Below are 24,795 nucleotides of genomic sequence, written 5' to 3'. Positions count from 1 at the left end.
AATAGCTCCACGTTGTAGACATCTTGAGTCATTTGTCACTGAGCATCCAATGAGCTTTGTTCATTCTACGTCACGTCCACAACTGGTGTAAAGAGCCTAGTGGTATTAGGGAGCATAATCAGATATGACCTTAATTTACCCGATAACATATCTATTAAACTATGCTTGGTTCTGCCCTAATCCCAATATTTTAGGACTTCCCTAGAGCTTATACATTTCCTCCGTTGACTTACATTGAAACACTTCAGCCTTTGGTATTTCCTCCATCCTGCATTATGCATTTTAGACCAATATTATTTGTCTCCACCAGGAAGAGGTTCTCTGGTACAGCTTTGGATCCTAATGTGAATCTCTTACAGGCATTTACAGACACACACACACACACACACACACAAACCTCAGGAGCAATGTAGTCCGGGGTACCGCAGAAAGTTTTGGTGGTTACTCCCTCAAGCATGTTCTCCTTACACATCCCGAAATCAGCAATCTTAATGTGACCTTCAGCATCCAGCATTACATTATCTAACTTCAGATCCCTACAAAGGAGACAGAGAGGGTGACAGATAGCATCACATTATCCAACACCTGTTTATCTGGACAATAACTTCCTGTTCATCTGAATAGGCAATTTCGTTTTGTCTGAAGATGCACTTTCTGTTTATCTGGAGTATCTATACACGTCATATTTATCTTGTCATATACTTTCTGTTTGTCTGAACCTAGACTTCCGGTTTATACTACACACTTAAGAACTGAATTAATGTTTCCGTGAAAAATATGAATGAAATGTGTCTGTATGTACAGTCATCTCCCTAAGTATTTGGACAGTTCCGTAATTTTGCCTCTGTGCACCACCAGAATGGATTTGAAATGAGGCAATCAAGTTGTGATAGAAGTGTAGACGTTCAGCTTTAATTCTAGGGGATTAACAAAAATATTGCATTAACTGTTTAGGAATTACAGCCATTCTTACAGCGTCCCTCATTTTCACAGGCTCAATTGACTGATGAGCAGTTACATTGTTAGGTGTGGCCTGTTTCCTTGTTATTTTATGACAAATTAAGGAGACAAAACGGTCTGGAGTTGATTCCAAGCGTTGAATTTGCCTTTGGTAGCTGTTCATGGGAACTTTCACTATGCAGTCCAAAGAAATGTTGATGCAAGTAAAGGCTAAAAAAACAATGGCTGTGTTCAACCCCTTGAATTAAAGGTGAAAGTCTACACTTCAATCCCATCTCGCTTCATTTCAAATCCATTGTGGTGGTGTACAGAGGCAAAATAACAAAGATCGTGTCACTGTCCAAATACCTATAGACCTGACTGTATGTACATATCTACTCACCTGTATATTACGCCTTTCAGGTGCAAGAAGAACAGCCCTATGGCAATCTCCGCAGAGTAAAACCTACACACACACACACACACACATTTTAAGACTATATACTATGTACTTGATTATATAGTACCTGAGGGAGTGTAATGTTTAAAATTGAACACTTCTTTGCATATAGTAAAATAGTATAATAAAAGCATGGAAAAGGTACATTGCACACACAGACACAGACACAGACACACACACACACACACACAAATTAAAATTTCATGTCCTTGATTGGTATACAAAATAAAAAAAAAATAAAAAAGGAATAATTATTTGCATAACAAGTTCACTCACTTCTGCTTTTTTATTTCTAACTGAACTCTTGCCCCGGGAGCTCAACACAATAAAAATCTGGCAACCTCAGAGGAATTGACTGCACATAGGTCATTTTAATCATCTGGATAGGTCGGTCAAAAATTCATGCACTTGCATAAGCCAAGTGTGAATATGAAGAACTTTGCCCATGGAAACAGTGAAGTAAGACTTGAACTTAAACAGCCAAGTCTGAATACAGTCCTTAAGGTTTAATACCTTTTTTTGACTAAGTACTAATCCTGTCAAAATTAATTTCACACTTAGGTTACTATTCAGATTTTCATATATTCAAATGCATGCTTAGTATCCCATGTTCTACTTTTAGCAAGTGTAACGACACCAAGGACCACAGACTTAAATTAGGGACTCATTGATTGATTGATGAAGTTTGGATAACAACATGAACAAAATGACACAGGAAATAAAAAAAAAAAATCTTTTCCAACCATACAGGTGTGGCTTCGTCAGTTTCCGGAATACCAGAAAAACAGCACAAAGCCATTTTGGGAGACCCTGAAGGACATTGAAGAACAAAAAAGAAAGAAAAAAAAAACGTGTTTTTTCCATTTTACATTTGATTAAAAAAGATGACCTAAATGGCCAGTTTCTAAAACTTTATTCAAAGTGTGACTATTGATTCTAGGGATTCTGTTTATTCTCACATGATAGATATGGTGATTGCATTATTAGTCCAACGCTAGGCTTGCTAACAATAGTAAATAATAATATCATTTAATAAACTGGACAATATAATATTTAAAAGTAATCAATGTATAAAATATGCATTTTATATTGTCTTATTATCTTATGTTTGGCCTTGCCATCACGAGGAGAAATAAGGAATTAAAATATATTGGAAAACTTGTTAATTATGATGAAGACTTATCTCCTGGGTTTATCTAGCATTTCTAAGTGAAAACCTAAGTGGTGATTGCAAATAAACGATAACGGTGTTTGTAGATGTTAAAATGGTAGAAATGCCACTGCTTTAATGAGCCTGTATGTAACATTTGGTTACAAAACATTTCCAGTGTCATGGATGTAATAGTAATGCTAAATGCCTACAGCTAAAGATCTGAGTCTTCCCTAAAGTCTGTCTAATAAAACTGGTGCCTTCATCTCATCTTCTCCCTCTATCTACATCTGTCTCTCTGTGAGAAAGAGGAAAGCTTCTTCAGCACAGAAGGAATAAATGTGAGAAATCAACTCAATGGAGCGAGAGAAAACCTATGATGGGAAACCAACAAGAGAAAAATAAGTAAAGAGAGGGAGACATCTGAAAGGAGATTAAAGGTCAGCACAGTCACCTTTTGTATAGGCACAGCCTTTATCCTTTCTCTTTTTCTCTCTCTCTATCTCTCTCTCCTTTCCTCTCTCGTTTTCATTCCGTTTGCTGTGTTTTTCCGTTCAGGAAGTAATTTATGGTTTAAATCGAAAATAAACAAGAAGAGTGAGGGATAAATGGCTGTGACTAGGGGTGTGTGAGAGAGAAAATGGGCTTTACTTTACCTACACTTGTCTTCATTCACACCTAATCAACCAGCAGTAGACAGGGAGATAGGTCAGAGAGAGAGAGAGAGAGACAGGTAAAAAGAGTGAGAGACAGACACATATTGATCAAGGGAGAGACAAAGAATGTTCAAGACTGTGTCCCAAATAGTGGGTCAAACTGTGGTATACTGTATATCATACAGCAAGAAGTGTTAGAGAGCTAAATCCAAACATTCCTGGTGACAATGTTGTCTTTGGCATCGACCTGAACCTCATACTGCTGTCATGCTGTTGCTTAGTTTGAAATTTGCTGTCTTGTGATCTATATTTGCACAAGTTCTACATTCCATTTTTTTTTTCTTTTTGGTGTTCACAAAGTTGATCATAAGGACTTTCTATGCACCCTTAATGTGCCATTACATGAAATTCGACACCAATGCTGTCATATCACAGCAAACCAGTGTCTACATTTCCCATCCTGCACAACGGCCTACAAACATGGCCATCATGGACCGCAATTCCCAGAACACTCACATTCACTCTAATCAAGCATACCTGCATCCTATTCACAGCACTCAAAACCACGCTATATAAGACACCTTTTTAACACTATGACTTTGCGAAGTATTACGCTCACTTGCCTAGTCTCTGTCATATTTCCAAGCCTTATATCGTGTTTGCTTTTCTGAACATGGACTTTGTTTACCCTGTTGACCTCAGTTCTCTGTTCTGCCTAGTTTAGCCTGTTTGCCTGACCATTTGACCCTAGCCTGCCTTAGACTTTGTTTTCTGCCTGATCCTTTGTACTTCGTATTGTTTGATTAAACTGCCATACCTACAATTGCTTCCGTCTCAGCCTCCATTACGTGACAAATGCAAATTCAGCAACGAATTCATTCCCCCAAGCCATTTGCAATTATTTGCGATGACCAACTGAAATGAATGAACTTATTAATAAGGAAAAACAAGGTTAAAGTCCATGATAGATCAATAAAAATACATTTATAAAATCATACAGGGATTTATAAGTTATGTGTGTTCAGAGATGGGTTATACAGCTTCTTAAGTCGATTTTCTTAAATCAATTTTTGACATAAAATCTAATATGATGTAAAAGCATTTAAATATAAATGTCAATTAAAAAATTAAATAAAGATGCCAAGTATTGAAATAAAAAATCTAATAGGAATCTAGTTTATTGCCAATATACTGATACATAAATAGTTCTAGTTGTAATTATCACCCCATCATATATAAAATAGCACTTTAATCAGCACATTTTATCATCCATCCATCCATTCATTTTCTGTACTGCTTATCCTTGTCACATAATTCACGTAATGGAGGTTAGGATGGATGCAGGTGCAGATAAGAGCTTTTATTAAAGACAGGCAGGCTGACAAATCCAAATCATGAGACAATAGCATGCTCAAAAACAGGCAATGGGTCAGGCGATCTGCAAACAGGCACAAACTAGGCAAAACCGGAATCGAGAACGAAGGCGAGAACAAGATCAAAACAATAAAACATGAACCAAGAAACAAACGCTTGGTATACGGAAAACTCATGTAATTCTTCGCAATGTACATAGATACACGAGGGGTTTAAGTAACAAACGTAATCAAAGGTGAAACACAAAACAGCTGAGACTAATGATGACACATACGGAAAACAAACAATGACAATACAGGGGCGTGGACAGGAAAAACCATAACAAAGCACACGTGTCAAAAATAAACAGAGTCAGAGTCACTGAAAACTCGAGCTTGTACTTCGGGTTTCCAAGCACGCTGCATGCTACAGCGCTAGCTCGAGGGGAAATCATGAGAATCCTACCCAGGGTCACAGGGGAGCCTGGAGCCCAGGGGACTCGGGGCATGAGGCGCATTTTTGTTAAGCCAGCCCATTGTAGGGAACAATTGCACACACATTTACACACTCATTCACACACTACGGACAATTTGGAAATGCCAATCAGCCTACAACGCCTGTCTTTGGACTGGGTGAGGAAACTCCCGATGCATGGGGAGAACATGCAAACTCCACATACACAGGACAGAGTCAGGAATACAACCCCATCCCTGGAGGTCTGAGGCAAACATGCTAACCACTAAGCCACCGTGCCCCCACATTTTATAATTTTGCATTTCAGTTTTTTAGATTGTGCAGCGTAGGTTAACTGTGCACCAAACTTGATGAAGCCATGAGACACTAAATAGAGGTCATAAAAATATAATGTGTGTGCTGGACTTAACACTTCTCACTTGAGACGAGGTCGAGCAAGAAATGTGTGCTTATATTCAAGATCAGAATTCACATAACTGACAAATGCCTCTGTTTTAAGCAAACTCCATTCCGCATGCATAGCTCTTACATAACTTTTGAATAGTACTTGAAAAGCCTGTAGTTTTGTCTTAGTTCAGAATACTGATATTTTTGGTATTAAGTCCTCACTCTGCGTGTATAACTCAACTATGAATATGGCCCAAAGTGTCTTTAGACATTAACTTTTCACTGAGCAGCATTCAGTTTAAAACAAAGTGAAACAAAAAAAAATAAAAAGTCTGATTACCTAATTTCTGTCTAGAGCTTGTCTACATGTCATTTGATACAGGGCTTCTGAAAACAACGGACTGATTTTCACAATACATTAATTTGGCATAGTACTTGATCAGTGTCTGCAAAGTGTGACAGAGCTTAGGGGTGATTTACATCAAAGCTGAAATTTTAATTTGTCATAAGAAAAGTTATACAAAAAAACCTTTTTTCATACAAAAAAAATGTTGCGATACAACGTTTCTTATTGTACCTGCATTTAACAGTTCACAAGTTTTATAGCAAATTATCAACACATGACAGAAACCCCATAATTCTAAACGATAGACTTACATTGTACTGTTCTGTAAACAGGCTTTAATACTTGTACAATGAGTTTTTGGTATTCAAGGCATTGTAAGGCAAAATGTTCTGACAAGTCAAAGTTATGATGTGATGTTGATTGACAAAATGGCAGAACACGGTTTGATTATTGACAGATACTAGGGGTTTTGCAATGTTATTGTTCGATATATTGCATCTTTTCTTAGTAGTTTACCAAAGCATCAATGGTCGAAGTGTTTGCTTGGCTAAATGTGTTAATGTTAGCTCATTTATACCACAGTTTGAATACACAGAGAATATGTTTCACTTACTTTTAAATGAATGATTTGAAAATAGCAACACATTTATATACATATTTAGCTTTAACCTGGTTGGAACTAGGGGGTCTTGGTACCTGTCAATCTATAATCCAAAATGTGATGTGCTAAATAATAGTGTAGTATATTAGTATGTGTCGTAGTATGTGTTACTCCTCTTCTCAGAAATTCGCTTCACATGTTTAGATAGAAACCTACCTAGAGAGATTAGTATGTGTGTATGTGTGTCTCTGTGTGTGTGTGTGTGTGTGTGTGTCCTCATTAACTGAAGGTCGTTCTGCAGAGGCAGCAAGAGCAGCACTGTAGGGGTCTGAATATATCTATTCTCTCTTTCTTTGTCCTTCTCTCAGTTTCTGTCTCTGCACAACTTCAAAAGCAAGACAGAGAAATGTCAGAAAGACATTGATGAAGAAGAGCATGGAAGAGCGTGCTCTGCAAAAGAAAGGGAGAAAGAGAGAGACAGAATAACAGAGGCATAGAGAGAATGAGACAGACAAATCAAGCACACAGAGGGAGAGACACAGAGAAAGTGAGAAACACAGAGAGGACTGTATTCAGAGTAGAGTTAAGCAGGAATAATGAGGAGTTAATACTGAAACTGAATACATCAGTATACAGACCTCAGATGTAACTGCAGGCTTAAGTGCTGCTTGTGGCACAGGGCAAAGTTTGATCAAAACAGAGAGGTGTCTCTACTGAGTGTGATTCCAATCTTGGACTTTTTTTCTTGTGTGATATTGTCTGAACACCTGGTTTTGTCTATCTAATTCTATCTACTTTTTTCATACCTAATTGCTTACAAAATTCAGAGAACAAAGTAGAATAATACAAAAGTCAATCAGTAAGGAACAAAATACATTTAAAAAAAAAGTAATACAAAAGGAAATCAATGCAGGTATTTGCAGAAAAAAAATGTGTTATCCTAAATACTGCTTGAAAATAAAAACCTTTTTCAACATAGTGAGGGAATTCCATTCCACCATTGAGCATTGAGGAGCCAGGACACTGAAGCAGCCAGTGTTTGCATTACAAGCATGCATGAAAGTTAGAGATGGGCTTGCCAGACAACTGATGACCTAAGTTGGCCTGCAGATGTGTAGTTGTAAACTAGGGAATGTAGATAATATATATATATATATATATATATATATATATATATATATATATATACATACAAATAAATAAATAAACCCACACTTTTGGACGCATGGAAGAAATAAGTTTTGAATTTGATTCTTGCTGAAACAGGAAGCCTCAGTAGGAGATTAAATGAGAGCACTTCACATGGTTAAAAACCAGGGAAGGAAACCAGAGAGGTAAAGCTGTGAGTAATCAGAGTAGCACTGATAAAATAGCTGATCACTGAGCCCAGTAATTTGGTAGCGAAAACAGTGGACCAAGAACTGACCTAAAGAAGGATGAGGACAGTGGACATTTTGTATGTCATTATTATTTTTCTTTGTGTGTAGAAAACTGGAGTGACTCTTAAGACAATCTCCACAAAGGCAAGTATCTAGAACAGTTGGCATCCCAGGGTCATTTAGTGAAAGATATAAAGATAAGTGAGAACTGCATGTTCTAGGGTCTTGGACAAAAATGGAATAATATTTGGGTTAAACAAATCTGAATATAGAAAGAACCAGAATACTTGGTAGAAATACACCACCCACATATATGATGTGAGGTCATTGGAAATTGTCTTCAAAAAGTAGAATGGTATTGATTCAAAGCAGACAATTAATTTAACAATTATTTTATATTTTATTTTTTCATGGCCATTAGCACCACTTCTTTCTAAGTGGCTCGCTTAAATTAGTTCTGCCATGACTAACGTATGCATGATTTATACTGTTCCTAAATATTGCAGTCACGGACACTAACTATAATATATGCTCTCTTTAGATGTCTTCTTTCTACCTCTTCTCTCACTCCTGTTGTGTCTCTGTCTCTGTCCTTGGTGTCTCTGTCCTCTACTGCAGTAGCACTAAGTTAAGTTATCCTTAAGTTTTTCTTAAGTGTGCGCTAGCAGTAATCATAATAGGAGGCTAACAGCCTACTACCATGCTAATGGCATAGTAACAGGAAGCAGTGTTGGAATACTAACAACCAAGGTAGGTTCAGTACATGGCATTCTTCATATTGCTTCCTCCTATAAATTTGTAAAAGTCTTGCTCCTGACAAGTTTGCTCTGTTGTTTGGAAAATGTTTGTTGATGCAACAGATGACTGTGGTTAGGAGTCTGAGAAAACACCACGGTAAATGTGGGATAAAAGGTCTTGTGTCGCTCTCTCCCTTTTCATAAGTTTGACAATTCAGGATGTGACGGATTCATATGCCTACAGAGAAAGCACACTACCCCTAACCCATATTATTGTGTGATGGGGACCTAGATAAAGGCCTGAAAATCTACAATACATTTGGGAGAAAACTGGATTTAAAGTGCACCTATTATGGTCATGTACTGTGTTATAGAGCTGTTTGTAAATGTAAAACCGTAAGACAAGCAGAGTTATTGACTCCCAAAAGAAGGAACTGATTCTGAACAGCTGAAACGAGTCGTTAGTCATTCCAGACTTACTTCCTGTACTAACCTACATAGGTTTGCAACAAAAAGCCCCGCCTCTGGTCTTCATTGGCTGCTTGCTCACAGTGGTAGACCAATCACAACAGACTGGAACATCTGACCAATCAGAGCATAGTATGCTCTCTAAAAGGAGGAGTTTAGAATGAATCCTTTAGAACGGATCATTGAACGAGTCGTTTATGACACTGGGTGGAAAAAAGGTAATGCTGCAATTTAAATTATGAGCACATTAAAGTGTTTTTTGACCTTGGACGCATGTAAATCTATTGTATGAGACCTCTAAAACAAAATTAGGCTCGTTTGAAAACCATAATATGTGTGCTTTATAACAATTTCAATGCTTCAACTACTAAGCACAAAAACACAAAAACACTATCCCCACCTACGCAGATAGTAAATACTCAGATAACTCACAAAACACATCTTTACACAAACACTCTAATAACCCAGATCTAAACCCTTTCTATCAGCACCAGGATAAATCCTTCTGCTCTTAAAACCAAATGACATACACCATTATAGGTTTCTTGGTGTGCATAGCGCTGCATATCAGTGGAAACTGTTAATGGACTGTTAATGCAAGCCTATTGAAAGAGTAAAAAAGAAGCTAACAGAGTGCTAATAAAAAAACTAACAGGGTGTAAACAGAAGATTGAGATGAGTCCCAGGGATGTGATATTGAAAGGCTAAGACGGTGCTAACACAAAGCTTATTGAAGGCTAAAAGCATGCTAACAGAAATCTAATGCTACCTTACACACACAATAAAATTATGCACTCAACCTACAAAATAATAATAATTATTATAAGAAGAAGAAAATGTTCAACTTCTGAAAAGTAATTATGGAATTGTGGTGTTCTTGTGTAATTATCACATTATTATGATATGTCCAACATGACTTGAAGGCAGCAAAAATGAGTGCTCAAAAACTATAAGCTAAAAGTGAGAGTGTAAAAGCTAAAAAGCTAAAAGAGAGAGTGTAGTGCCAGTACTCACACTGCATGTGGCTCCTTGAACTTTCCGACCTGCTGGATCTGGTACATCAGATCTCCTCCATTAATGTATTCCATTACAAAGTACAGCCGATCCTATACACACAACAGAGGAAAAAGTTGCTTTTATAGTGCTTCCATAACAAATTTGTCCCAGGAAGATCCTACTGATAAAAAGTGCTTTAACCACTTGTGAGCAAGCCTGAGGCACCAGAGGTAAGGAAACACTCCCTTATAGAGGGCTTGGAGGCAGAAACTTTGAAAGCAGCTGAGACTCAGCAGGGGACCACTTTCACCTCTGGCTGGCACTGAAAACCTGGAATTAAATACGAGTTGGGAAGTGGGAGGGAGGGAATTGTTGGGATAAACTGGAAAGATTATCAGAATTAATATGGCAGGAATGGAATGTGTGAGGAAAGGGAGTTGGGATGAATAGGAGAAAGGGTTGGAATGTATAATAGGAGGGATTGGGATAAACAGGAAATGAGGTTCAAATAAAAAATGAGAGGCATAGAATGTGTGAGGGAGGGGTTGTGATAAATTGGTATATGCATGTGTGTACATATATATGTGTAGAAGTAGGTATAAATGTTACAAATGTTAATATGTTACATGCCAATAAAGCAACCTTTTGATGTTTTGACTTTGACTTTGAGTTTGCAAACATTGACAGAGATGGAAGAATCTGATCCTTGGCAGAGATAAACAACTCTTTGAAAGAGGAAGGAAAGGGTTGCAAATCTTGATAGAGAAACATAGAGCTGCCAAAAATTTACAGTGAGGGATTACAATCCTTAAGAAAAGGCGAGAGAAGAGCCACAACCATCAATAATGAGGGGAAGGGACTGAGATCACTAAGAGCAAGAGACAGGCAGTGATCCCTGAGCGAAATAGTGGGGGTTGAGATTGTGTGAGATTGTATATGAGACGATATACAAGCGATAAAGGAGCATCTGGAAGTGCCAGAGCGGGAGAGAGAGACGCACGTGCGCTTCGTGTTGGAGTTATGTCTATGTGTTTTACATTATGTTTGAGTTCTACTGATCATTAAACGTTACGTTTATGTTCAGCCGGTTCCTGCCTCCTCCTTGCCCATCTTTAAGGGTTTATATTGGTGCCGAAACCCGGCAAAGAGGAGGAACGTTCTGTCCGAGAGACCTCATCGCTATGGGGAGATTTTGGCACGGAGGAAGCATGGTGCTGAAGTGGTTGCTGGGGAGCACGGAGGAGTCGCTGCCATCCCCTGGGTTGGTGGCGGTGCGGCTGCCATCTGCTGAAAAGGGGAGGAGCTGTAGCCATCCGCCATGAAGTTCAATGCCATCACCCAGCATTGTGGGAGATCACTTCCCAGCTCTCTGATGACCAGAAGACAGCGTGTCTGTGTTGGACATGCGCTTTGTGTTGGAGATGTGTTTTTGTGCTTTATGTTCTGTTTGAGGTCTGTTTATTGAACCAGTTCTTGCCTCCTCCTTGCCCATCTTTAAGTATTACAGTTTATCTTCTGCTGCACTATGTACAGAAAAAAAAACATTTAATTTTGCAACTTCATTCTGCATGCAGAACAAATAACAGAATTTGTTTTTGTCTTGTCTATTAAACTTCAACAGCTTGGCAGGATCAAGTTGGAAATGCAAGGACTGCAGTACTGGAATGAGTAAGTGAGATAACGTCCACAAGTTGCTGGCTTTAGGAAAGAATGCCAAGTTTGGCAGTCCAGGGGAGGCTCAGTTGAGCCTCTGCTCTGCTACTGTGAGAGGAGCCAGCTGAGTATATGTGTTATCTATCTATGAAAATGTTGGTTGGTGGATTGTTTACAGTAAATGAAATGTGTGTGTGTGTGTGAAACACTGCATGAGACTGAGGTCTAATTCAGGGCAGATTTCTGCCTTGTGTCCTGTGTTCCTAGCTTTGGAAGCAACTCTGACCAGGATAACGCAGTTACTGAAGAAAATATAATGCCGCTTTTCTCTCTCTAACGTCTCTCTCTCTCTCTCTCTAATGCCTCGCTCACGCTCTCTCCCCCTTTGTGTGTGTGTGTGTGTGTGTGCGCGTCTGTTCAGCATGCTGTCGGATCCGCTGCTGCTCCACTGCACCCAAAGATTTGTCTGACATGCTGGCCTCCCTTTCTGTTATTTACATTGTACGTGTGTGTGTGTGTGTTCTTTATGTGTGTGTTCGTGTATGTTTTAGGTCATGTGCTGTGAGTTAAAAAAAATGCAAAGTGACATGGCATACAGAGGAGTGTATGAATGTATGTACCTTTGTACGTTTGTATGTGTTTGTGTATACTCATCTAGTAATTGTATAGCCACCATCCTAATAAGAAATTAAGACATTTTGAAGGCAGAATGTGTGTTTGTGTGTGTGTGTGTGTGTGTGTGTGTATGTATGTGTGTGTGTGTCTGTACCATGGTCTGGAAGCAGGAATGCAGCTGTGTAAGGAAAGGAGGTTTTCCTGAAAGTGCTAACACCCTCTTCTCCACCATAGTACACTCCACATCATCGTCCTGAATCACCACATCTTTCTTCAGAATCTTTATAGCAAATAACTCATCCGTTCCCTTCATCTCAGCCAGCATTACCTGAAAGAGAGCGACAGAGAGACAGACAGAGAAAAGTGGATATGGTACAGTGTGCACAGTAGATCACAAAGAACATTTGCTATAAAAGAAGGCATTCACTCTTGAAGACCATATAACAAATAGCCAATAGCTTCTAGTTAGTCGTTATGCATTAGTGGTCAACATATATTAGGATATAAGAAGAGGATACAGAGATACTAAAGACATATACCCTTTACTTCTCTGTTAATGATGGGTGGGAATAAAAGAGAGAAATATAATGCAATAGAAACAGATTGACTGGAGGATAAACAGACAGGTAGCAGATATGGAGACCCTGTCAGTAACACTGATAATGGCTGGAACCAGATCCAGAGTTGTATAACATAAAATTGTTCACCTAATCATCGAGAGATTGCGAGTCTGTGAGCTCACATATCTGGAGGAGGGCAGAGGTGGCTTTCCACAGAGTGTGTTAAACTGCCTTGTGATGCAGCATGAGCAGCAGTTCAAAAAGTTGTGTAGGTTGGCGTCACATATGGAAGTGGTGTTTGCCCCTGGTCAGTAGCTGTTGTGTAATCAACTGGTAGTTGGGGACAAATACCAAATTGGGGAGAATATGAAAAAAAAGGTGGAACCATGGTCAAAATGGGCTGTGAACATCCCTAGTTGCATAGTGTGTCAGATGTGCTGCAGTGTCTTCCACCCAAGTGGAAGCAGTGCATACATCTGTAGATTTCGTCATTCATATGACACAGGATTCAAGCCCTATCCGTGAATCACACTGCACAGAAAGTTGTCTGTTTTTTTGCAAACAGCTCATTCTTATTTGCTGGACGCATTCCAAATTAGCTGAACTCCTTGTCTCAATTTTCCAATCCTTGGCACAGGACTGTTACAAGACAGCATGTGCACTGACTGCATGAGCCTGGTAGGTAGACCGATCTTAAAGAAAGAAGGTGTGTAACTGCCACATTCAGAGGTTGCTTGCCCATCTCAACATTGCTTGCATTATGCCCCATTAGTGGTTGCTGTAAAACACCACAGGGTGTGTGTTCATCCTCTTACCACAACTTGATACATACTGTTGTTATATGGTCCAAAAGATAGTAAGCATTCAGTTCCCTCTGAAACAGTCTGAAGTTCAACATTCCCAGTTTCATTAATGGATTTGCTGCCACGAACATCCCAGCTGGATGTAGTAAGTCTGCATATGGGTGATGAGTTGCCACTAGAAATTTCCTGACTACAGACATGAAAAAGATACCTCTTTATTAATATCTTAAGATTAATGATATTATTAAGATAATATTAATTATCTTAAGACAAAGTCTTCCACAACAAAGAACTCATGCAGCAACATTTATCCCCAGAGCTTTGTCTGCTTTGCATCTGCAGCAGCCGATTGTTCTGACCCTAGTGCTAACATTGTTACCACCCTTGAATTGGTATATTTGTACTGGAATTGAATTGGCACTTATCCAGAGCCAATTGTACCAATCTCATTTATACAACTGAGCAGTTGAGGGTTAAGGGCTTTGCCCAAAGGCCCAGCAGTGGTGGTGCAGGGATTTGAACTCACAACCATCCAATCAGTAGTCCAACATCTTATCCACTGAGCTAACACTGCCCAGACAACAGTACATCTGCAGATCATTATGCTGACAATGTAAAAAAGTGGAATAACTGCCTGTGTTCCACTGCAAATGGATTGTGGTCACAGGTTTGTGGACGGAACCCCTTTCCACTAGATTCTGAAATATGTCTATGTGGATTTGCCCATTCAGCCATAAAATCATTAGTGAGGTCAGGCACTGATGTTGGATGAGGAGGTCTGCAGTGCAGTCAGCGTTCCAGTTCATACCAAAGGTTCAGTCAGGTGGGGTTGAGATCAGGGCTCTGTGCAGGCCACTCAAGTTCTTCCAAACCAACCTTTGCAAACTATGTCTTTATGGACCTCGCCTTTGTGTACAGGGGCATTGTGATGCTGGAAAGGGTTTGGGGAAATTGTAATGCGACAGAATACAAAGACATCCTTTACAATTGTGTGCTTCCAAATTTGTGGCAACAGTTTGGGGAAGGTCCACATATGGGGGTTATGGTCAGGTGTCCACAAATTGTTGGCCATACACAGTAGTTTATGTGTATCTCAGGTCTGTGGTCACAAATCAATTGTTTTTGTTCATGCATCACATCATTTAAACACAGCCTACAGAATGGGAATTGTTTTAAAAAAAGACATTTAAAAAGACATATGCAGTACTTAGTCCATTTTAATCAGACCCTGGTGCATTCACCATCGATGCAGTCTTTGAGGCAGGTGAGAACTCAACACCAAAACAACCGGTCCTATACCTATTATTTACCATCTGTTAACAATATCCTTTGGACAGTGCACTTACAACCACTTACAGTAACTGTTAACAACTACCAACATTTCAGTACCAACCACAAAGCTTTAACATATTAGCTATAGTTTTTATACATAACCAATTTTCTTAGCTTTAGCTAAGCAAATCAGAAAAGGAGATACAGCTTGAGTATACCAGTGCACACACAACCTCTTGGCACACAAGGCCAACTGATTAAGAGTGTGAACATAGGAGCAGTGAAAACTGGATCCACAATGGCTCTGTACTCCATATATAGGACAGTTAACTCCAGAATTATTGGCACCCCTGGTAAAGATTATGAGAAATATCTTTGTGGTTAATTAGCTTAATCTTACACTGAAAATATAAGAGAGATCTATATCTTTATATCCACCTTTAAGTGATGTAAATATATTCTAAGAAATAAAAATGTGTTGAGTGCATGAAGATGGTAAAAACACTTTCCCCTCTGTCCAATTGATCATTTCTGACATTTTCAACTTGTTTGTATTTGTGAAGAGAAGGAAGGAAGACAAACAGGCATAAACAGAGCCAGTCAGTATAGATGGGAGAGAGAGAGACACACAGAAATTTAATATAGAGAAATGGTAGAATGGAGAGAAAGAGAATAGAGGCAGACAGAATGGACAAGAGAAGAACAGAATGAAGTAGAGAAAAACAGTGTGGAATAGAGAAAGACAGAGCAGTAGCAGTGAGGCGATTCAGAAAGATTTTCTCTGTAATTGAGAAATTTGGAAAAACATCTGTTACACCTACACAAACACACACACACAGACACTCACACACACGCACACACACACACACACACACACACACACACACACACACACACACACACACACACACACAATCCTCAGCCTCCCAGCAGCACTCAATATGCCTGTTCCCATGGCAACTGCCAGCTTTTGAAATGGAAGACCCCACACCCCACACACACACCATTTTCCTCTATCTATCTGTCTGTCTGTGTCTTTTTATCTGTCTGTCTCTCTTTTTCTCTGTCCTTCGCTCTGTCTTTCTATCTGTCTCAATCATCTGTTGATTTTATTCCTCTCTGTTCATCAGTGTATTTGCTAAACCTACATTCATTTTTGTGGCATTAGGGCATGACTACAAAATGGCAGACTTCCAAAACAGTGAATTCGGCTTGGATAGGGATGTACAGCAGCTCTTCTGAAGATGAAGACAGAAAGCAGACAGACAAAAAGAAACAGAATAAGAGAGTAGAACCGAGATATTAAAGAGAGAGGGGAGAGAGAGGATAAAGACATATGACGCAGGTGGAGACTTAAGGAGAGAGCAAGGGATAGAGACAGAGAGGGCAGAGGCAGAGCTTGTAGGAAGAGAGAAAGACAGAGAAGAGAATAAGGGAAAGAGAGAGATAGGAAGAGGACAGAAACAGAGGGAAAGGAGAGAGATTCAGAGAGGGAGGCAGAGGTAGTCAGAGAGTGAGAGGGAGAGGAGAGACAGTGAGAGAGAGAGGACAGAGACAGGGGAGAGATAGATAGAGAAGAAGAAACAACCGGAGACTGAGGGACAGAGGGAGGGGGAGACAGAGGAAGGGACAGAGAGATAGACAGACAGCCTAGACATGGTTCAAGAGATGGGAGTAGTGACCTTGCCAAAGCTCCCTTTTCCAAGCACCATGAGGAAGTTGAAGTCAGAGAGCTTCATCCGGTCTTTATTTCCATTATTTTCCAACTTGGATACAGATGAGTCTGTCCTCTTAGCGACAGAAGCTATTTTAGCTCTCTGTAAGGCAAACACACACACAGACATAAAAGTTAACTTTCTACAGCATCAATTTGATTTATTTTGTGTCATATCTGTAAATAAAGACTTCATCTCAGACACTAGATCTTAAGTCTAGTTAGTGTTCTAATATGCCATAAAATATGCCATAAAAACCTGCCATTTTTAATCCCCCAAATGCTAAAAAAAACAAAGAAAGATCAAACAAAATTGCTGAAACTGGAACAAAAGATCTAATTAGTGGTTATGTTTTATTGTCCATTCTGTGTTATTCTTGGTGTGAGAGAGAGAGAATTATTATTACCCATAATGCTCTGCGAGACTATGTCAGGTTTAAGAAATGGCTGAGATTGCCAAGTCAGTTTACAAATGTAATGTTCACATGAATGTGTGATGAAATGGTCTATAAAGTTAGCTACCATATCTATAGCAATCTACAGTAGGGTAAAAAAAAGAGGTTAGCATGAATTCTGGTAAGTACTCGTCAATCAAACACTACCATTATTGAAACAAATTATTAATAGAACTCATTAATGCTACGCCTCATTCAAATCTAACCCCTACCTTAACTTCTGTAAACAAAAATTTTGGGACTTTTTTTTAAAAATAAAATCAGTGTTTGGGGACTAGGCAAATGGAGACATTTGGTCCCCACGAAGATACACAAACACACACACACATACACACACACACACACACACACACAGACGTGTGATCTCACTCCCTTTAAGTGAGCATTTAGGCGTTTAGCTGTTTTCAACAATCTCAGCATGAACATTTTAGAATGACAGATGGATGTTTGCGTGTGTGTGTGTGAGTGTGTGTGTGTGTGTGTGTGTGTGTGTGTGTGGCTGTGTGTGAGGAAAAACATGACTACTTGTTCTCTCCTTCACCCTCCACTTGTGTTGGTTACAATCATCTCTGGAAGAAAGCCATTTAAAAAGTTTCTGTGTACATTCAGGATCTAGATGTTAGATCACATAATGTATCATTACACCCTTTCTGTGACCATCATGCATCTAAGACAGCAATTATGACTGCCTTAAAACAGTGATCAAGGGCAACATCTGAGTGACACCACTGACCCAATTCCATAAATGGGATTACACCCTGGCACCTCTCCTTCTCCAGTCAATGATTCTGTAGATGAGTTTCCTCTTAAGTGTAAAGTGGCACTGCCTCTGGCCTGAACATCTGATAGCCGGCCAAGTTCATCCACTTGCTTCAAGCCGAGCCCCGGAAAGTAGTGCGTAGCCAAGCTGTACAAGTCCCTTCACTACTCATCTGTGCCACTAAGCAACCTCAAGTGACTAACGGCAAGAAAAGCAGCCAGCAGAGAGAAGCCAGTTCTCCCTGGCCCAAAATGGAGGATGGACCAGTTAATAGAAAAGCCTTCTGGAACCAGCATTGCCAAGACAACACTTTGAAACACATGGCCAGTGACTACTAGTTCTTCTGCTTCTAGGCCATGGCTCGTCATGGCTTGTCTGATGGAAGAGCTGAGTGGGTCTCTCTAGATCAGAGGTTCTCAACCTTTTGTAACTAAAGCACCCCCACCCCCACCCCCCACCCCCAAGCCTCCTCTATCATGTGGCTGAAACTGAACCGTGCATGGGGTATTGCATTGATCAACTCAAACAGCAGGAGGAAAAAGATAGAGAACCTTTCCTGGTATGCAATGAAGAACATCTCCTTCCTGGCCTTCCCCTTTTAGATATGACAAAAAGAGAGAGTGAAATGGATTGCCAAAGCTTCAACTGCATTTTACCAGCAGAATCATCACAACAGTGCCAATGCTCATGAACCCACATTTAAGCCCAAAGAATTGTACCCCTGAACAGCAGTATGTGGCAGTGGAACAAGGCACTTGACATTGAGTGGCACTACATGTGCTTCAGTTCGACCTGACAGATCGTTCCTTCACCGTGGTTACTAACTATAGCCCCTCCAGTAGATGGCATGTGCCAAGGACGCCAATTCCCACCTCTCTCACTAGTTCTTTGCAAGACTTGTCATTCCAGGTTGATCACCGTTCTGCGTTTGGTTACTCGTGGCTGGATTATCTTTGAGTAGGACCAAGCAGAGCTCTAGGCAATAAGGGGGGGGGGGGGGGGGGGGGGGGTACAGTGTTGGGTACTGAGCCAAGGATTTCAAGCCAAGCAAAGATGACTCAGCACTAAATTTAGCACTGCAATGTATACTTCCCTGGGTATGCTGGTCCCTAGCTGACCATGGTGAATAAGGGAAAATTGCCAGTTGCTGGAGGAAAAGAGAGCTTTAGAGAATTCTCAAATGCAACTGACACTTTCACTATTATCAGCCATGTTTCCACATTACACTGATCCCTACTGAGCTCCCACATCATGTAGAGCACTATGTATATGTAAATGAATTGCAGCAATGTACTGTTGATTTCTCTCACTCTGCCACTTTAGTGTGGCTTTATTTTATTTAATGACACAGGGTTTATTTATGTTACCCATAGGCGTAACCATAATGCCCTCTAGCCAATCATTGACATCTGTGAGGTGATGTATGCTGAAGAAGGCAGACAGCACTTTCCTCTGAGTGTGCTAGGTTGCCCTGTGACATGAGCATCAGAATGAACCTGCCTAGTCCTCAGTACTTTTCAAAATGCCAATGGTATTACATACTGTTGTATGTCCTTGTGCTAATATGTACACAACATGCATACACACCTATGCGCAAACACACACACACACTTGCACACACACACTCACGCATAGATGTCTTACCTCAAATTTTTGTCTCAGCTCCTCGTTTCCTTCCTCTCCCTCGGCTGGGACAGGCACATTAAAGTACTCGCCCTCCTCCTGACTCAGCAGCTTAAACCTGTGTGTGTGTGTAAGAAGACGTGTAAGTGTAAGAAAAAAGAGAGAAAGAGTGTCATAGATTATCAATAATGAAAAAAGTTCTGTAGAAACACTGAACTGTATCTCTGATACTGTAACTGTGTGTTAAGGCAGTTTAAGCATTATTGTGTGGCCTGGGGTTAAAAGTGGTCACAGCCCACATGAGACTACTTGAAATCCATAAAATCACTAAAAGGCAAAACACAAAACAATGTTCCCTTCCACCTGATGCGAACAAAGGTCACAGAGGTATATAGTCTGCAGAACCAATGACTAGATGTATATCCTTTAACACCACAAACTATGAAACCCAGGTCTATGCCAAGCTACAGTAAAGCCTATGTTCGAATCATTTATCAACACACAATATGATATTTCTGAACAGACTATGGTACTCTTCCACCCTATCAAACAGTAAAGATAACTAGTAGACTAATTTAAACCACCGCAATCCTGACCAGGCAGTTACTAAAGATGAATGAATGAATGAAAAAATGCTGTACATGGTCTTTGTCCTGTAAGCTTCATGTCTGTTTACTCCCTCACACGTGCATAAAAGCAAAAACCTCCTGCTCACACAACTTTTTCTGTCCTGTTTGGATCCCAGTCCCGATGCACACCTTTAGGAGTTCGGTTCACCATGACAATTTTACATCAGCGGAGCTAACATTATCAGGTGAGTTAGCTGACGTGAATGCCCAGTGAAGTCATCCTATGCTAATACGTCTTTGCTGTGCTTTTTATTTACCTCCTTTAAATCTTGAACTTCCAGGTCAAAAACAGTTTACTTATTGGTCTGCTTTTAAATCGAAGTCCCGTGAATCTTCTTCAGCATCAGGACTGATCTTTTGAAGAAGCATTTGGATATTATGTAATAGATACAAATCACTGGGGTGTGTTGTGTTTAAGCTTGGGTAATAGATGATATAAGAAAAAAAACATTACCTTACTTGTGTGTTTGTTTGTATATTTGTCTGTGTGTGTGTGTGTGTGTGTGTGTGTGTGTGTGTGTGTGTGTGTGTGTGTGTGTAATGGTGCTAATTAGTGTTTGTACAAGCTAATCTCCATGTAGGGTCAATAACAGTCAACACACAGTGCAGGGGGATTTCTAATGCTTACTCAGTATGTCTGTTCCACTATTTCTGTCACTCTCTCTCTCTATTTCTCTCTCTCTGTCAGTGTGTGTGTGTGTGTGTGTGTGTGTGTGTGTGTGTGTGTTTCACTGTATCTCACTGTTGTTCTTTCTGGTTTTCTCTGTTTCCCACTGTAGCTCAGTCCCACACTTTCTCTTAGCACTTTTGCATCTGTATTTTTGCTGCATTTTAATGAGATTTAATAGGATTGTAATTTGTACTCAAATATATTTGTAATTTGATTAAATAAGCACACTTAGCTGTGCTTGGTGTGCATGTTCCATCCGAATCATAACACTAACTAGCACTAAATGCTACTTGTACCTTAAACCCTAACTAACCCTAATATTAACGAGCAACACAAATGAAACTATTTAATGGGAAAAATAGTGTATCAACCTTGCAGAAAATGGTAGCTTTACCTTATTCAATTTATTGTACTTTATATTTATTCTATTTTATTTTAAACATCACCAAACATATTTTACATGAATTGCAGTCCGGTACTAAACAACAAGACATAAACCTTTCCAGAAAGAGAACCATATATGTAATTTATTATGCATTAATAAATTATTACCACTGCATGTGATCCATTAAAGTGTATTAAGCAAGGAATGCTGCTTATATTCCATGACAGCATTGCAAGCGACACACTTATCACTTCAGTAGTATTTTAACTCCACTTCTAATAAGGTCCACTACTAATAATCAGCCATAACATTAAAACAACCTGCCTAATATTGTGTAGGTCTGCCCATTGCCAAATCAGCTCTGACCCGTCAGGGCATGAACTCAACAAGACCTCTGAATTTGTGCTGTGGTGTCTCGCACCAAGATGTTAGCAGCAGATCATTTAAGTTCTGTAGTTTGCGAGGTGGGCTGTCCATGAATTGGACTTATTTGTCCAATACATCCCACAGATACTCGATTGGATTGAGTTATGGGGAATCTGGAGACCAAATCTACACGTTCAACTCTTTGTCATGTTCCTCAAACCATTCCTGATGTATTTCACATGATGTAAAAAAAACAACATGATTCATCACACCAGACCACCTTTTTTCATTGCTCCATGGTCCAGTTCTAATACACACGTGCCCATTGTAGGAGCTTTCAGCAGTGGACATGCGTCAGCTTGGGCACTCTGACCGGTCTGCGGCTACGCAGTCACATACACAGTAAGCTGTGATGCACTCGGTGTCCTGACACCTTTCTATCATAGCCAGCATTAACTTTTTCAGCAATTTGTGCTACAGTGGGATCAGAAGAGACAGGCTAGCCTTTGTTCCACACATGCATCAATGAGCCTTGTGCTCCCATGACCCTGTTGTCAGTTCGTTGGTTGTCCTTCATTGGACCACTTTTGATAGGTACTAACCACTGTATACCGGGAACACCCCACAAGACCTGCTGTTTTGGAGATGCTCTGACCCAGACGTCTAGCTGTCACAATTCATCTCTTGTCAAAGTAATAAACTTCATAAACTGCGAACCGATCATTCACTTGCTGTCTAATATATCCCCTTGACAGGGGCCCTTGCAATGCCATAATCAATATTATTCACGTCACCTGTGAGTGGTTTTAATGTTATGGCTGATCGGTGTGTGTGCGTGCGTGTGTGTGTGTGGGGTGGGGTGGGGGGGGGGGGGGGGTTTATACCCAAGAGGCCTTTATTAGAGACGTAGTCACACAAAGGGAAGGACACTAAAGGGAGTCAACACAATATAATAAGCAGAGAAATTGTCTTCTTTCAGATGAAAGAGCAACAAAAGGTCAAAGAGACACTACAGGAGTGTGTGTAAAAGAGCAAGGGAGTGAAAAAGCGAGAGAGAGTGTGTGTGTGTGTGTGTGTGTGTGTGTGTGTGTGTGTGTGTGCATGTGTGTGTGTGTGTGTGTCAGTGTGAGAAATGCGCACTTTACAGACTCTCTTGAAAACCCTTAGAGAAGACACTGCCATTTACTTCCTCTTATTAAATCAGTCCTCAGCTCTGGCTGAAGAGGAGCGAGAGAAAGAGAGAGAGAGATGAAAAGACAAAGCAGAGGAAGAGATACAGAGGGAAGAAGGGGAAAGGCAACAAGGAAATGAAAGGGAGGCTCTTGAAGACCCTCAGATAAAGAGAAGCTGAGCGAGCAGGAAATGTGTGTAGGTGTGTAGTTAAGTGTATGCATCATCATTACTGAGCTCATAAGGGACACACACAAACACAACACAGTGAGTTCAGAAATCAGCAACAATGCAATTTTGGTTAAAGCATTAATGAAGGCTCCATTTTTTTCTGTCTCTCTGTCTGTCTACCTATTTGTTAGAGGTCTGTCGTTCCTTCTTATTTGTGATCAGTGATCTATTGTATGAAAAATAATTGTCTACAGAGGTCACGTTCCCAGCGACAGACAGGTGGAGAGTCCTCTGGGACTGACAGACGCTATACTGCATACGTGTGTGTGTGTGTGTGTGTGTGTGTGTGTGTGTGTGTGTGTGTGTGTGTGAGTGTGTGTGTTAGTGAGTGTCTCACCAGCCATCCACGCTTTGTTTCTGCAGTTCTGAGATGCCGAATGAGAGGGAACCCATGAAGTCATTCCTACTGGTCAAATCCCAATCCCACATCTCCACTGATAACCTACGGTCCTTATCAGATTCCTTCAGATTACTTAAAGATAGAGAGAGAGACTGTAGTTTGCATCCCAATCCACATAATACCACAAACGGCTATGTCAAGTAGTAGAGTGTAATACTGCTACTACAGCAAAAACGCAGCGTTCACTTTATTAGGAACATTCATGCAATTATCCTGGGATTTTCATGCACAGCACTCTTCAGTTCACAGCGAATGGTGTGAAAAACAAATAAAAATTCAGGGAGAAGCAATAAATAAAGAAATAAAGAAATAAAGAAATAAAATACATTTTTAAAAAATCCAGCTGGTCTTTTTCTTTAACTCTCAACCCTTCAAGTTTCGGTTTGCTTGTGCCCACTGTAACCTTAGATTCCTCTTCTTAGCTGACAGGATTGCAACCCGACATGGTTTTCTGCTTTTGTAACAGATCCACCATAACATGTTGTGTATTCTGACATACTTTCTGCTCAACACGGTTGTAAATATTTGTTACTTGAGTTATCGTAGACTTCCAATGTTTCTGCCCACAGCACTACTGCTCACTGGATGTTTTTTGTTTTTCACATCCTTCTGTGCACTGTTCTACAAGAAAATCCCAGGACATCGGCAGTTTCTGAAATAGTCAGTCCAATCTGTCTGGCAATAACAACAATGCAGCAGTCACTTTTTTCCCCCTCTATTCTGATGTGAACATTAACTGAAACTCTTCAACTGTATCTGCATGATTTTATCTACTGTATTTACTCTTCATTCACATCGTGATTGGATAACTGCATGAACATGTGTACAGGTACTCCTAATAAAGTGGACAGCGAGCATGTAATGTATGTATTGTAGATTAGTAATGCACTATATAATAATACTAGATAGTATGGCATAATATTATGACATGGCCCTGATTTACTGAAACATCAATAACTAATTTGAGTGTACAGTTGGATAAATTGCATGACCAAATAGTTGGTGTATTGCATGCGATATACAAATTTTTTTTTCCTGTATCATGTCATGGAGAAAACTATATGTAAATTATATTTTTTGCATTCATTAAATGATCGAATATTAAAGAGACTCCTGGAAGAGTAAATCGAACTTGAAACTTAAGTATAATGGCTTAAATGAATTTAAAAAATGTAGACATGAGTGTGCATTATGTTAACAGGGTACAGTATATGTGAATGAAACCCTTTTCAAAGGTTCTTTTTAAATGCTGTTGATATCAGATGCAGATGTGTGAGGAATATATAATACGGAACCAATTTAACTTGGTAATTATAAGTGATCATTTTGAGAATGTGTTTGATTAATTTAAATGCATAAATGCATGCATTACATGGATACGAGGCTTAAACCTCTCCAGTATTAAAACTTAGTAAATTGTATTTTGTCTTCAACTGACATATTATTAAATTAAGCAGCGACCAAGAAAAACATCATATCAGAACTATTTAATATTTAAAACTCTTAACTATAATCCTGACGAAGCTTTGGTTCTATTTGATGA

General features: G+C 39.7%; 1 protein-coding gene across 2 annotated transcripts in view; it reads right to left on the bottom strand.

Moving 5' to 3' along the window:
* The window catches only part of prkcbb (protein kinase C, beta b), a 125,991-nt gene that overhangs the window by 31,110 nt on the left and 70,086 nt on the right, over positions 1-24,795 (bottom strand). For both annotated transcript variants that reach the window (XM_047151977.2, XM_017461337.3), the window contains exons 7-13: positions 23,190-23,324; positions 19,423-19,519; positions 16,532-16,666; positions 12,369-12,542; positions 9,965-10,056; positions 1,343-1,405; positions 398-536 (exon numbers count right to left, since the gene is read on the bottom strand). In XM_047151977.2, coding sequence (XP_047007933.1) covers positions 398-536; positions 1,343-1,405; positions 9,965-10,056; positions 12,369-12,542; positions 16,532-16,666; positions 19,423-19,519; positions 23,190-23,324 — 835 coding nt within the window. The remainder of the gene's footprint in view (positions 1-397; positions 537-1,342; positions 1,406-9,964; positions 10,057-12,368; positions 12,543-16,531; positions 16,667-19,422; positions 19,520-23,189; positions 23,325-24,795) is intronic.

The sequence above is a fragment of the Ictalurus punctatus genome, chromosome 2, assembly GCF_001660625.3.
Source record: "Ictalurus punctatus breed USDA103 chromosome 2, Coco_2.0, whole genome shotgun sequence".
Taxonomy (NCBI): Eukaryota; Metazoa; Chordata; class Actinopteri; order Siluriformes; family Ictaluridae; genus Ictalurus; species Ictalurus punctatus.
The sequence above is the reverse complement of the archived record's forward strand: the minus strand, read 5'-3'. Positions and strand labels throughout refer to the sequence as shown.